Source organism: Ricinus communis, chromosome 10 (genome assembly GCF_019578655.1).
Source record: "Ricinus communis isolate WT05 ecotype wild-type chromosome 10, ASM1957865v1, whole genome shotgun sequence".
Taxonomy (NCBI): Eukaryota; Viridiplantae; Streptophyta; class Magnoliopsida; order Malpighiales; family Euphorbiaceae; genus Ricinus; species Ricinus communis.
In genome coordinates, this window is record NC_063265.1 from 14,896,604 (window position 1) to 14,909,477 (window position 12,874).

At 33.9% G+C, this 12,874-nt stretch overlaps 2 protein-coding genes across 6 annotated transcripts; both read left to right on the forward strand.

Moving 5' to 3' along the window:
- Positions 1–972: 972 nt before the first annotated feature.
- Positions 973–3,505, forward strand: LOC8284401. Of its 2 annotated transcripts, none has more exons than XM_002519445.4 (3): positions 973–1,123; positions 2,766–2,866; positions 3,150–3,505. In XM_002519445.4, exons 2-3 carry the CDS (start codon positions 2,773–2,775, stop codon positions 3,293–3,295), a joined length of 240 nt encoding a protein of 79 aa, XP_002519491.1. In that variant the 5' UTR covers positions 973–1,123; positions 2,766–2,772; the 3' UTR covers positions 3,296–3,505. The 2 variants fall into 2 exon arrangements, with proteins under 2 accessions (XP_002519491.1, XP_025013180.1); XM_025157412.2 differs by lacking the exon at positions 973–1,123 and adding an exon at positions 2,466–2,577.
- Positions 3,506–4,741: 1,236 nt separating this feature from the next.
- LOC8284006 (transcription factor-like protein DPB) lies at positions 4,742–10,663 on the forward strand. 4 transcript variants are annotated; one of them, XM_048380327.1, is made up of 9 exons: positions 4,742–5,731; positions 6,231–6,313; positions 6,445–6,488; positions 7,825–7,887; positions 8,012–8,161; positions 8,267–8,335; positions 8,464–8,562; positions 9,622–9,692; positions 10,010–10,663. In XM_048380327.1, exons 1-9 carry the CDS (start codon positions 5,475–5,477, stop codon positions 10,245–10,247), a joined length of 1,074 nt encoding a protein of 357 aa, XP_048236284.1. In that variant the 5' UTR covers positions 4,742–5,474; the 3' UTR covers positions 10,248–10,663. The 4 variants fall into 4 exon arrangements, with proteins under 4 accessions (XP_048236284.1, XP_048236286.1, XP_048236285.1 ...); XM_048380329.1 differs by having other exon boundaries at positions 4,746–5,731; positions 8,015–8,161; XM_048380328.1 differs by having other exon boundaries at positions 4,900–5,731; positions 6,234–6,313.
- Positions 10,664–12,874: the final 2,211 nt, after the last annotated feature.

Below are 12,874 nucleotides of genomic sequence, written 5' to 3' on the forward strand. Positions count from 1 at the left end.
GGTACAATACGGTACGAATCCTTTTATGTTTGATATGGTACTGGTACCTTCAACTTTAAAAGAACCGAGATTTGGTATGGTGTTAGTGATTTATAAATAACCTAATTAGACTGATCCGTGCTCAGCCCTAGTACCCTTGGCTCCTTACTCTAGCAATTGGATTGAAGCTATATGTTAAAATTATTGTACATAAATTGAAGTATGTAAACTCTTATTTTGCTTATCTATGATCATTTCTTTGAAAATTTCTCACTTCTACTTTTATATTTATTATATTAAACCTATCTCTTTTATTATTATTTTTCTGTTCTCTAATTATTATTCCGGAGTTCAACCCTCTTAATAAGTTATAGATATTTTTAAAAAGTTAGCCATTATTATAAAAATAAAAATACATTTTAAATACTTAAAATGGAAATCAATGAAGTATAATTTTTTTATTTTAATCAAAACATATTGACTTATTGAGTTGAGTAGGTTGTAGACTTTAAAATTATTATTTCATGTTGTAAGATAATAAAAATATAAAGAAGTACAATAAATTATATAAAATTTGTATGCATATTTTACTAGATAAAATAAATACAGTTATTATTTATTTTCTAATATCAAAATAAATAATATAAGTAGTTCAATATTTTAAGGACAAATCAAGGCGTTATTTTCCTTGTACAAAGAAGAAGGAAATATTGCTCTTTTGCTACCATGAAAAAAATATATGATATTAATGATTTTTTTAATTGATGGAAATATTATATCTTTTTCATTTTAAGAAAAGGGTTTTGCAGTTTAACCTGGAAAAATAAATAGATAACAATAAAACCCAGTTAAATTAATAACAAATTTTGTCAAAAGATTTGATAGATAAGGGTTTTTCTGGTGTTTATTATTGGTAAAACCTAAATAACTTGAGTAACAAATTGAAATAAAAATTGAATAAAAGGAAAAACAATGAATAAATAAAACAGAGAAAAAAGAAAAAAAGGAATGCGACACCGTTTCATATTCGAAGACTTAAACGACACCGAGCAGCCCCCGAAATTCTCTCATATTCTGTTTCAAGTGAAAATTACAAATCACAAAGCCAATACTATCGCCTCCGCTAGATCCATCGCTCTCGTAGGTGAGTTACCCTCTTCTCTCCCTCTATCAGGCTATGGTTTTGGTTTCGTTTCTTGAGATTTAATTAATCATACTCTGTTTGGCCAGTAACACATCCGAGCTAGATGGTTTTTCTTGCTTTCAGTGATTCTTTCTCGTTTTAGGGTTTTGGTAGTAGTTCGTAAATTCGTTGATTTAGTTGAAGGATTATGTGTCGAGGACGGATTAAGAAATGGACTTCGGTCAAAATCTGATCTGATTATAGAAATGATTATGCTAAGTGGGTAGGGAATTTTTAGATTATCATGAAATCTGTCTGAAGTATGGTTTTTGGATTGATAACAGTGGAATTGAAACATGGGTATTTGGTAATGATTGATTTTTCTTTTGTTTTTTGTCTGAGAAAAGGTTTTTAGATGGTACCCTTAGGATTGGAACATGGGTTTCGGGTAAAGATCGGATTTTTTATTTTTTTTATTTATTTTATCTGCTGAATGCAATTATGGGATTAAATGTAAATGGATGGGATGTAGGGCTAATGTTTTTTTATGCTATTATTGTCAAGGGAGCATTGAACTCGATTCTTTATGCTATTATTGTCAAGGGGCCTTTGAACTCGATAATTGATTGATTATAGACTTAACCTGATTTGGCTTAGTAATCGGAATTCCGAAATCCTACCATACAGAAAAAGAATGGCACAAATCTTTGTTTGATATAGTATTTTGTGCATGATATCAAGGAGATATTGGAGATTAATGAGTGTCTCTGTTCCTAAAACATGACATTATTTTTTAAAATCTTTTTTGTTATGAATTACCTAGTCAAGTTCTAGTTGATGAATGCTTGGATGCCTTGAGTGGTTTATATTTTGTTTGTCATTTTCTTTTCCTAATATTTTGTATGACTTAGTTTTGGATGGGGACCCGGTGAAATTTTGATGTGGAAACATATGATCTTAGGCCGATTTTTAAACCTGTGGCATGTGTACCATCTGTTTTGTGCAACTAGATACTCTGTTGACATTTGACGTGCATGTTTAGTCTGTTAAATTCTCTGACTGCTTATGGCCATAAGAAAAAAGCAGAATTAGGAGAGCATTTGAGATTTAAGATGCAACTATAAATCTGGTCTTTGTGCTGTAACGCCTCTGAAGGGTAAGATAGTTTCACAATGGAGTGGTTTTAGAACTAAAAAGCAATTTCAATATGAACACCAAAGGAACACTTTGTCTAGTATTGAGTTCGGATTCTTGAGGTCTTTGCAACGTAACCTTTCTATGCATGCAAAAACAGCTGGTTATGTTAAAAGTGCTTGTTCTAAATTGTGTTGTTTTTATCATTCCCAATCATCTATTCATCTATTCTTACTAGAGTGGTATGCTATGCAGTTATGCCTATCAGTTGTGGGACGTCTAGTAATTTAACTTGATTGCTTGCTTATGCATTAGTAGCAATTCTAGCAGACACTGAACAGGTATGGGGTCCAGGAATCCCTAGGGCCTAGTTAAAAGCTTTTGGAATCTACATGCCCCACCAACTAGATTACCTGGATATTAGATTAGTTTGTTTGCAACATATATGAACCTATAGCCGGGTTTATGGATAGCAAGGTCATTTTATCAAAGCATGGACACATCATCTTTTGAGTTCCTTCTCGTGCAGGTTGACCATGGCAACCAAGTATATAATCTCGGCTCTAGCTGGATCATTTGCAATTGCCTATGTATGTGACCAACTCATTTCTGACAAGAAAATATTTGGAGGTAATCTCCTTTTTTTTTTTTTTTTTAATTAATTTGGTAAAAGAAGTTCAACTTGTGCAAGTTGGTCCAATCCTTTAATTTTGGCAAATTTAAGCCAGTCTTATCCAATTAATTGCAATCCATTGAATTCTCAAACTTAGAAGGATTGGATTAACTTTTCAGGTTGGGCTTTTTTTTTTTGACCAATTGGCCTTTTCTTTTATTCATTTTCTTCTTGGAGACAGTTCGTGCTTGTTGCAGCACATTAGCCTTAACACTGATTGTTTTTCCTTTTGCAACTCAGGAACTACCCCTCATACAGTTGCGAACAAGGATTGGTGGGAAGAAACTGACAAGAAATTCCAGGCTTGGCCTCGAACTGCAGGGCCACCAGTGGTTATGAACCCAATTAGTCGTCAGAACTTCATTGTGAAGCCCCGTGAATCTTGAATTGAATATTAGCATGTGATCTGTTCAATTAGTGGTTGCTAATACCTTTTGTTGGTAATGTTTTGTCTGGTTTTAGTAACTTGAGACATATCCACAAATAGATGAGGCGAGGCCTTTGTTTCCTTCATATTTGAAACACACTTCCAGGATATGCCTTTGGTTTACAAATGCTATTTTCATTGCTAAATAAAAACAAATGATTCAGAATTATATGTGGCTTCTCTTGCATTTATATTCATTATTTTCATTTGTGGCTTTTTGGGGATTTGGGGCAAATGATCAAATGGACTTTGCTTTATTTTATAAACTCCATGCACTTGTGTCAACTATTGATTGTTTGGTAAAGCGTATGCTGCTTCTTTTTGTAATTTCCTTTTCGTAGATTATATAGTTGGGTTGCTATTGATCTTTAGCAAGTTTTATGATATAAAGAGTCTTAGTGTGTCTTTCCTAATTTTGGTTCTTCTCCTATCCTACCACCGGACCTAAAACCCATCAATCACAACTCTAAATCTTTCCACCAGGTGAATCTTAGGTTCGAGGAAGTTCACATACACGTACGGTTGAGAAAAAAGTTGTGATTTCAGTCTGACAGCCAACAAAAAAAGATCACCAACTCATGAAGTAAGTGGCAAGGCAACTGATGATTTTTGGCAAACATGCAATGGCATCCCTCTCTTTCCATTAACAATAATAACATGAAAAGTAAGGATCAGATATTGTTGACTTGATTCACATTCCCCCTCTTCATTCCCTCTGCATCTTATATACTCCAAATAAACTTCAATCATGGTTATTCCACAAGAAAAGCACTAACTTTGAAATCTAGAATTCCTTTACCCTTTTGTCCTTTAAACCTTTTCGTGATGCTGAAGCTTCCTCCTAATGGATTAATAAAACATAAGATAATAAAAAGAAAGTATTTTATATGTTTTTATCAACATCTTTTAATCTAGTTCTTCAGCTCAAAAACATTTCCATTCTTGTTCTTGGGTCTTGTTCTTGAGAAATTAAGTTTTAGAACCATACTACAGATTGACTTCCATCTCTAAAATGAGATAATTACCAAATTGGATTAGTACTCTAATTGATTATAATGAGTTGTTAGTTCATTTTATCACATTCAATATTTGTCATGGTCATTAACAACTCCTCTGTTTTAGCCTTTTTCTCTTTACCAGCTTTTTTGGATGCTTTGACAAAGATTGATAAAGAATATTAAAGATTTTCAGCTCTAAGTATTAATCACAGCTATATGATTAGTAAATATATTACATCAACTATATTAATCGAAAAATAATTTCTTAAAAAAATACAGCATTTATTACTCCATTTTATTTATTTATACATCATTATTTATTTGTTTTTTCGATTGTTCTTGGATCTCTAATTGGTTGGGATAGTAATTGTAGCAACCTAATGAAAGTCCTAATTAGTTACGTATTTATTTTGCTAAATTAAAACGTGTCATTTGAAAAATAAGAAAAAGAGAAGATGTTGTGGTTAAATATGCTGTATAATGTAAGTTTCACCAAATTTATAGTTTTCATGGAATATTTTTTTTATATGAATAAATATTAAATTACAATGTTTTTTTTTTTTTATAAATATTGATGTATCTATAATGAGAATATAATTTTAAAAATTAGTAAAGAAGTGTAGAAGTAGATATTAATTACTTTGGACATTTTTATTTTCCTATTTTGAGAGCATAAAATAGAGTGCTAACGAAAAGGGCACAAACAAGAGAGACCTTGAAAAGTTAATTAATTTTCCCACCCAATATAACAATAAAATCAACCAGAAAAAAGCAACAGCAAAAACTTTTAATTACTTCCTTCAAAAAAAAATAAAAAGATTAAAATAAAACTTGTAATTACTTAAAACTCTCAAAAAAGAATTTTCCCTCTTTTCTCATCAGCTCAAAACAAAACAAAACAAACCAAACCAAACCAAACCAAACCACCTTCTTCTTCTTCTTCTTCTTCTTCTCAGATCACCACGTTTTTCCATTTATCCTTTCATAACCGCCAGTTTTTTTTTTTGGTTCAAATCCAGAAACCATCTCACTCTTCAACACTGATTCCTCAATTTTTCAAATTTCTAAATTTCCCAATCTTTTCTTTAATTTCTTTGCTCAATTTCAAATACCCAATATTTAGTTTTTTCTTTTCCTCTAATGGTGACTGGTGGGTCCCACCAGGAAGATGGTGACAAAAACCTTGCTGCTACTGTCTCTAAAGGAGGAGGAGCCGCCAGGTCATGGGGTAACACCACTGTCTCCGGTGGTCAATCGGTGTCTACTAGTGGCAGCGTGGGTTCACCTTCTAGCCGGAGTGAACAAGCCATGGCTACACCTGCTAGTGACAGCACTTTTCTTAGGTTAAACCATCTGGACATTCACGCTGATGATGCTGCCACTCAAGATGCTGCTGCGTTAGTATTCTTTTAGCCATTAATGCTCAATTTTGATTCTGGGTTTTTGTTATTTTCAGTGTTTTTGTATATGATTTCTGTCAATTGTATCATAATTATTGAATTTTGTTTTACTGGCTATGTTTAGTATAATTGGGCAAATTGTCGAAAGTCAATTATTTGATATTTTGCTCTCTATAGTAATGGTGTGCTTATAGGCAGGGGTTGTATTGTATGTTCACCTAATAGATACTTTGGATGTGAATTGTGAATACTAACCTTTGCATGTGTGTATATACCTGTCTTAGTAATTATACATGTTTTCGTAGTAATTATACATGCTTAGGTAGTCTTTAGCTTAGTGACTATTGAATTAGCATCCATCTGAAATGATCAGATGGACTGTGATATATACTTGAAACGATTTAGTGTGTGGAATATGTTCATTGATTATGTCAAAGATATGTTATAGAATGAATTTCTTATTCGCTTGTTTTGACTGACCGACTTCTTTAAATAGCAGTAACAAGAAGAAAAAGAGAGGTCAACGGGCAGTTGGAGCTGATAAGAGTGGTAGAGGACTCCGTCAATTTAGTATGAAAGGTATTTGGTTTACCCATTCGCTTCCAGAATCATGGATATTAGTTTTTATAACTTAAACTTCCCCAAGATTCCAGTTTGTTGTAGCCGAAACTTATTCTATTCCTTAACTAACTATTTGGTGTTGTTTTCAGTGTGCGAAAAAGTTGAAAGTAAAGGAACAACCACATACAACGAGGTCAGGTGTTTTCTGATTCATTATTTTTATAGTTCTTTTTCTTGATTGCACGGTGAGTTTGTTTGTGTGAATACTTATTCCTACATACAAACAACCTAATTATTATGATATTATACTGTAGCTTGCTATGGAATTGTTGTGCAGCACTTGTCTTACATCTAGTTGGTTACTGTCATTTCTGTTTCATTAGAATAAAGGTTAGTTTCACATTCACTCTAGGATAACGGCCATAGAGTTACAGAATGTCAGTACCTTGATTTAAGGTATTATTTTACTCCAGTAAGTTATTGTTCTACAGGAGTAAAACCTGGTCAATTTAGATTAGTGCTTGATTTATAGATGACTTTTCATTTATAACTTAGTATCACCAAATGATTATTTTAGGTAGGTATGTTTTAAAAGTTACTCATCCTTCATCTAAATGTGATTGAAGGTACTTTTGGTATGTTCCTCCAAAAATGTTATGGTGCTTCCAATTCAGCCTGTTGTAGTTATGAACTAGAAGCATTCCTTATTTGAAGGATGCTTCAGCCTCTGGGTTCCGAGAATCAAAGGCAACCCTTAGATATAGACATATGTATAGCATAGGGTCTCAGCTTGTTGATTTCAGCTTTTGTGAACATATTCTTTCAGAATTCCAGCCTTTAGAGATTAGAATTTCTTGAATTCAAGATTAAGTATAACAGTTATTAATCATAATGTCATAAATTGGATGATCAGGTATGTATATGAAGTATTTATATGGTTTGCTGGGCTTATGGAAAACAATATAGGTGGAAGGGTAGGTTTTGATTTCAAGATTAGGACTACTTGCCAGGTTTGTAGGCAAGGCGATGGGATAGTACTAGCCACTTCTGGGGTTTGATAATGAGAAAGTTGCTGGTGTAAGCTACTCTTCTAGTAATAGGAGGTTTGGGCAGACAGATGAGATGTGCTTTCTGTGCACCGATCTCTAATCGATTCGTTCTCTCTCTGTTTATGTTTTTTAACTTCAAAATAGAAAATTACTTTATGTTGCACCGCATTGGCCAAATCATCTTTGGATTACTTTACATATGGTACCATGTTAATTTCATCTCGAACATTTATCAACTAGTTAGGCGTTGCTTCATATTACCTGCCATATATTTGTCAGCTGATATCTGTTTTCACTTGTTCCTGCTTAATTGGATTGCCCATTAAAATTCTTCAAATTTGCCAAACTATGGTGCTTTGTGTCAGAATCAATGCTGTATATCTATTCTGTTTACATCCTTGTGCCTTCACTCATGCCCACCTCTCCATCAACCATATTATCAGCGAATGTCTATATCTGACAGTTTGAAGCAATTTTCAGGTGGCAGATGAACTCGTAGCAGAGTTCGCTGACCCTGGCAACAGTGTTTCATCTCCAGATCAGGTTATTATTCTTCAAATGAATTGATAATCGCTTATTTGATTTAATTTCTTAATTTCATCCTTGATGTTAGAGGCAAATATGAAACTATTGGTGTAGGCCTCAAATTATTTTTTCTTGGTTGAAGCAGCAACAATATGATGAGAAAAACATAAGGCGAAGGGTATATGATGCCCTGAATGTACTCATGGCATTAGATATCATATCTAAGGATAAGAAGGAAATACAATGGAAAGGTCTTCCTCGAACTAGCCTGAGTGATATCGAAGAATTAAAGGTATCAATGCAGCTTGTACATGCTTGTCTTGTGTGTCAAGAGAAGTCCTTTGCTGGTTTTTATGGATCTAATGAGCTTATGAAGCTCCTTATATGACTAATGCAGGCTGAGCGTCTTGGTTTGAGAAGTAGAATTGAAAAGAAAGCTGCCTATTTGCAAGAATTGGAGGAACAAGTAAGAATAGCATCTTGCTTTTATGGTTCGAATGCAAAATTACTTAGCTTCATGAACATAATCTGATATTTCTTATATGAATTTTAGTTAGTTGGAGTTGGATTGTTGACTTCTTGTCTCTTATGAAGTACATAGGTCTTCAGAACCTGATAAATCGAAATGAGCAGCTATACAACTCAGGAAATGCTCCCAGTGGGGGTGTGTCCTTACCTTTTATTCTGGTGCAGGTATACTTTCTTCCCAACTTTGCTATTGTATCAAGTGCTGTTAACAGAGAAGTGGTAAAAATAATCTTCAGCTTGCAACCAAAGGATTGTTGTTTGAGAGTTGAGAGTGGCCACTTATGTAGAAGTGCAGAATGGTATACCTGTCTCCATATCTTTCCATCCTAGGACCCCTACTTCGGTGAATGGGAAGTATTCTAGGGCCTTCTGAAATTTATTATAGTAAATTCTTTTGGATATAGACAATATTAATGGATCTTAAAGGCTTACAAGGGTTAAGTCTGTCAATTAGTGGAGAGGCTTTTTTTGATTGCTGTTGCTGCTGTCAACCGTTCCTTTGGTGGTGTTGCAGTACCTTTAGTTGTGTTGACTTTGAGATTTTATTCAGAGCATGATGATATATGGAAGCATATTGAAAAAGAAATAGATAGTTTGACCTTCATTATTTAGAGAAAAAGGGCAATTGATAACGCACAAAATTTTTTAGAGTTTAGTCTCTGTGATTTTTGTTCTTGTTGCAAGTTATTCTCTTTCTTCATCTTGATCATCCTTGTATCCTTCATGCCTTGAACTACTCAGATGCACCCTCTACAACAAAGTCAACATAATTTGAGAAGGATTATAAGTTATGCATCCCAAAGGATTGTCTAACTTCTAAAGTTAGAGGCTTGGAGCCTATTTTTAGGCATGCATTGTTCTGCTCTGAACTGTATACATTTCCTTACAATCTCACATAAATTAGAGAAATTATTTTGGACAGTACTACTCACAGTTATGTACTAGCGTAAACTTGGAGCCTTGTTCTCTCCTATTGTAGTGAGAAAAAAAGGGTATTTGTGCAAATGCGTGATGCTCTTAATATGTTGACTTTCAGAAATCTGCGATTTGGACTTGTAATTGTCAATGAGATGTCTATCTGTGTCATCATGAATGAATTAAATTAAGACCTTGCATACTGGAATCTTTTCATTTTTGTCATCCTAATCATATTTCTTAATCCTAAATGTTTGTGTTGATTTCTTCTGATAGAATTTCTTTTCTTTTGCCACATGGAAACTGTAGACACGCCCTCATGCAACTGTTGAAGTAGAAATATCAGAAGATATGCAGCTGGTCCATTTCGACTTTAATAGGTAAGTCACTACTGTAAGCTTGTACCTTATTATCTTTCCATATATTTATGTCATTTACGCAATCAGGCATTACTGAATGACTTGTAACAATATAGTCAGCTTACAATATAGTGGCTCACCATACTCAAATCTGCTGAGAATGCATCAAATTGTTGTAAGAGATGGGAATGGGGTTTGGTTTTTGGAGGCCTCATGCCTATATAGAGAAACCATACTCCAGGAAGCAACCCATTGACAGTTTAAAGCCATGTGCTGAACTGGTTAATTATCATCTTAATTATTAGCTAACATTTTTTTATTTTCTACTCCATATGCAGCACCCCTTTTGAGCTGCATGATGATAATTATGTTCTCAAGGCAATGAAATTTTGTGAGAGACCACAAAGTGACAGTGTAGCACCAAATCTAGCTAATGATGGAGGTGAAGGATCTAGCATGTCCCATGTGTACCAACAACAAATACTTTCCCCAGGAACAAACACACCAGTTAGACCATCCCCAACCTCACCACCTATTCCTGGAATTTTAAAAGCACGAGTCAAGCATGAGCATTAATAAGCATATCAAGCTTGATCATCTTACCATGGGCAACGTTCTCGACTGTGTCTGTAAATTGTGTAAAGTAGTTTGCTGGAGGTGGAGTGCCCCTATTATTATCTTCACCTCCTGATTTTACCTTCACTGGGAGGAATGGAGGTAACAAGCTGATCAGTCCCTTTTGCTTAGAGACTTACATGGAATATTTAATTTATGTCAGGTTCTCAGGTTTAGATCCATGGTTAGCTTTTGTACTTGTTTAATCATTTTTTTCTTTTCTTTTTCACCCTATTGTAGTAAAAATGGAATTAGTCTGTCAGTTCATATTAGGCTACAGGGGGATCGTCTAGCCGCACACAGAGTCATAGAATTAAACCAACATTTGACATTCCTTGTATTGCACATTACATTTATGCTATTGCTGTTTACTGTTACCGGCATCATAGTCCTGGTAATTTGACACGGATTTTTTGTTCACCAAGTCTTTTGGAGAATCATGGTTGATAACAGCCACAACTGTAGGTGGGAATATATATATATATATATATATATATATATATATCACTGCCCTCTCCTTTCCCCTTCAGCCAGTCTTTTTGGGGTCTCATCTTTCGGTTGTTGCTATTGTCGATCTTGTTATGCTGTGAGATTTATTTAAAGATGTTGCTGTTGTATATTCTTTTGTATTTTGTACATTGAAGTCTTCTTTGAAAATGTCTAAAAACCAGACCCTTCGTGGGTCCCCACCACAGTGGTCTCACTGAATCAGTGGTGGGCTTTGGGAGTAGAGTCGTGTGGGCCTGGTTCTTACTCAATCACGTTCGCGTTTATGATGATTCTGCCTTGTCCTTTCTAACAGATATTATGACCTTACTTTTGTTGCTTTCATATCATATTTTTTGCCCACCCAAAAAGTGAAGAGAAGGCATTTCTGCATGCATCTAATAAAAGATGGTCCAGACGTTTCTGTTTTTTTCCAAGCCTCAATTCTGTAGGCCATGAGCTAATCAGCCTAAACAGGGGCAAGATGCTATCATTTTAACATACTGCTGGGTTGGTCTTCATATAATATATACCGTGCGAGTGATGTCTCCCTGACATGTTTGATATTCAAAAAAAAAAAAGTGTCAACATTCTTTTGTCGATGGTGATGAACTATTGAAATCACGAAATTTAATCATCCCTGGAGTATATTTATATGAAAGAGCCTCGCACATACCCGTAATATCTTGAGTGCACCTGTTAAAGGATTCGAAAATTCTGAATACATTTGCCACTTGGAAGTGCTGTGCTCCCATGAAAATCAAGGTTTATGATCAGGGCATGTTTTGTTACGCTGGTGACACCTTTAGGACTCTGCAATTTGCCGGGGTTTCTATAAATGTTAAAAACTTCATGATCATGACCGACCTGCGATGTGTTGGTGCTGCTGAGAAAGCCAAGCTTCATGCCTACGCCAGAGAGAGAATGCCCTATGGATTGTCTTGCCAGATTATGAGTATAATTTTTAGCGTTGAGCTTACTTCCTTCCAGAATTATGTCATCTCAAATCAATATATTTATTAGGATGATTTAACGAAAGAATTACATTTAATGAAGCTCCAACTACGCTCTAAACCTTTTTAAGCGTATTAGCATATTCTTTTAGACATAATTACCACATTTTTTTAAACTCTCATTATTAACCAAAAATTTCTCTTTCAAGATTTTTATAAAGAATCAATTGGATAGTTGCGTACCTAAAATGCAAACTTCAAATACTATTGAGTGTGTAAGGAAAGATATTTACTCTGTAACTCAATATTGTTGTGATCTTGAGAATTGGACTTGAGTATGAGCTTAGGAAAATATTTGAATTTATTTTACCTTTGAAAAGATAGAATTAGATTATCATCCTAATATATACTAGTGAATCTCAATCGAAGTAGAAAGGTTAGCGCCGAACTACTATAATTTTATGTTGCTTATGATTGTCTTTTGAGTTGCTCTATTACCTTCTTTATAAAGATTGAAATTTAGACCACATGAGATATTGGACGCTTTAGTTCTCAACCGACTTTACGATTTTGTCCTTTTAGTGGATTTGATAACTTTTTCAAGAAGTTACTAGTTCTAAAATGCTCTCGAACCCAACATGTTCAACTTTAGTATTCTCCTATTTCTGTAATCAATCTACCAAGAGACCATCATGATTTATAATTCAGATTCATATATATTCAATATCATCCTAAAAATCTAATTGTTTAGGCATCTTATATTTGTCAGGGTATCTAATTCTACTTTATCATACCACTTCTTTGGACTCAATTGTCATATGCCTATTAACTTTTATCTAGTTTGTTCTACAAACATACTTCTATTGAAAAAGTATTATGCTTTGATACTATTTTTAATATTTCGGATTTGTATCATATGATATTTCATCCATTTTGGCATTTATTGGCGTCATAATTTTATTTTCTTGATAAATTTAAAAACTTCTCAAGAGATTACTAATTTTCAAATTTTTATAAATTCAACACATTTTATTTTTAAAGTTCTTTTTATCTCCATAGCAAACTACTAAAAACATTTTATTTGATTGTGTTCCATTTCGAAGTGGGAATGCATCTTATACCGTAGAATATTGTCATTCTATACGAATG

Bases quoted from the DNA above. Each gene is read 5' to 3' on its own strand.
- LOC8284401 (XM_002519445.4), top strand. From the start codon at position 2,773: ATGGCAACCAAGTATATAATCTCGGCTCTAGCTGGATCATTTGCAATT. The intron at 2,867-3,149 runs GTAATCTCCTTT...TTTGCAACTCAG, and splicing joins TGACAAGAAAATATTTGGAG to GAACTACCCCTCATACAGTT.
- LOC8284006 (XM_048380327.1), top strand. From the start codon at position 5,475: ATGGTGACTGGTGGGTCCCACCAGGAAGATGGTGACAAAAACCTTGCT. The intron at 7,888-8,011 runs GTTATTATTCTT...TCTTGGTTGAAG, and splicing joins GTGTTTCATCTCCAGATCAG to CAGCAACAATATGATGAGAA. The intron at 9,693-10,009 runs GTAAGTCACTAC...CTCCATATGCAG, and splicing joins GTCCATTTCGACTTTAATAG to CACCCCTTTTGAGCTGCATG.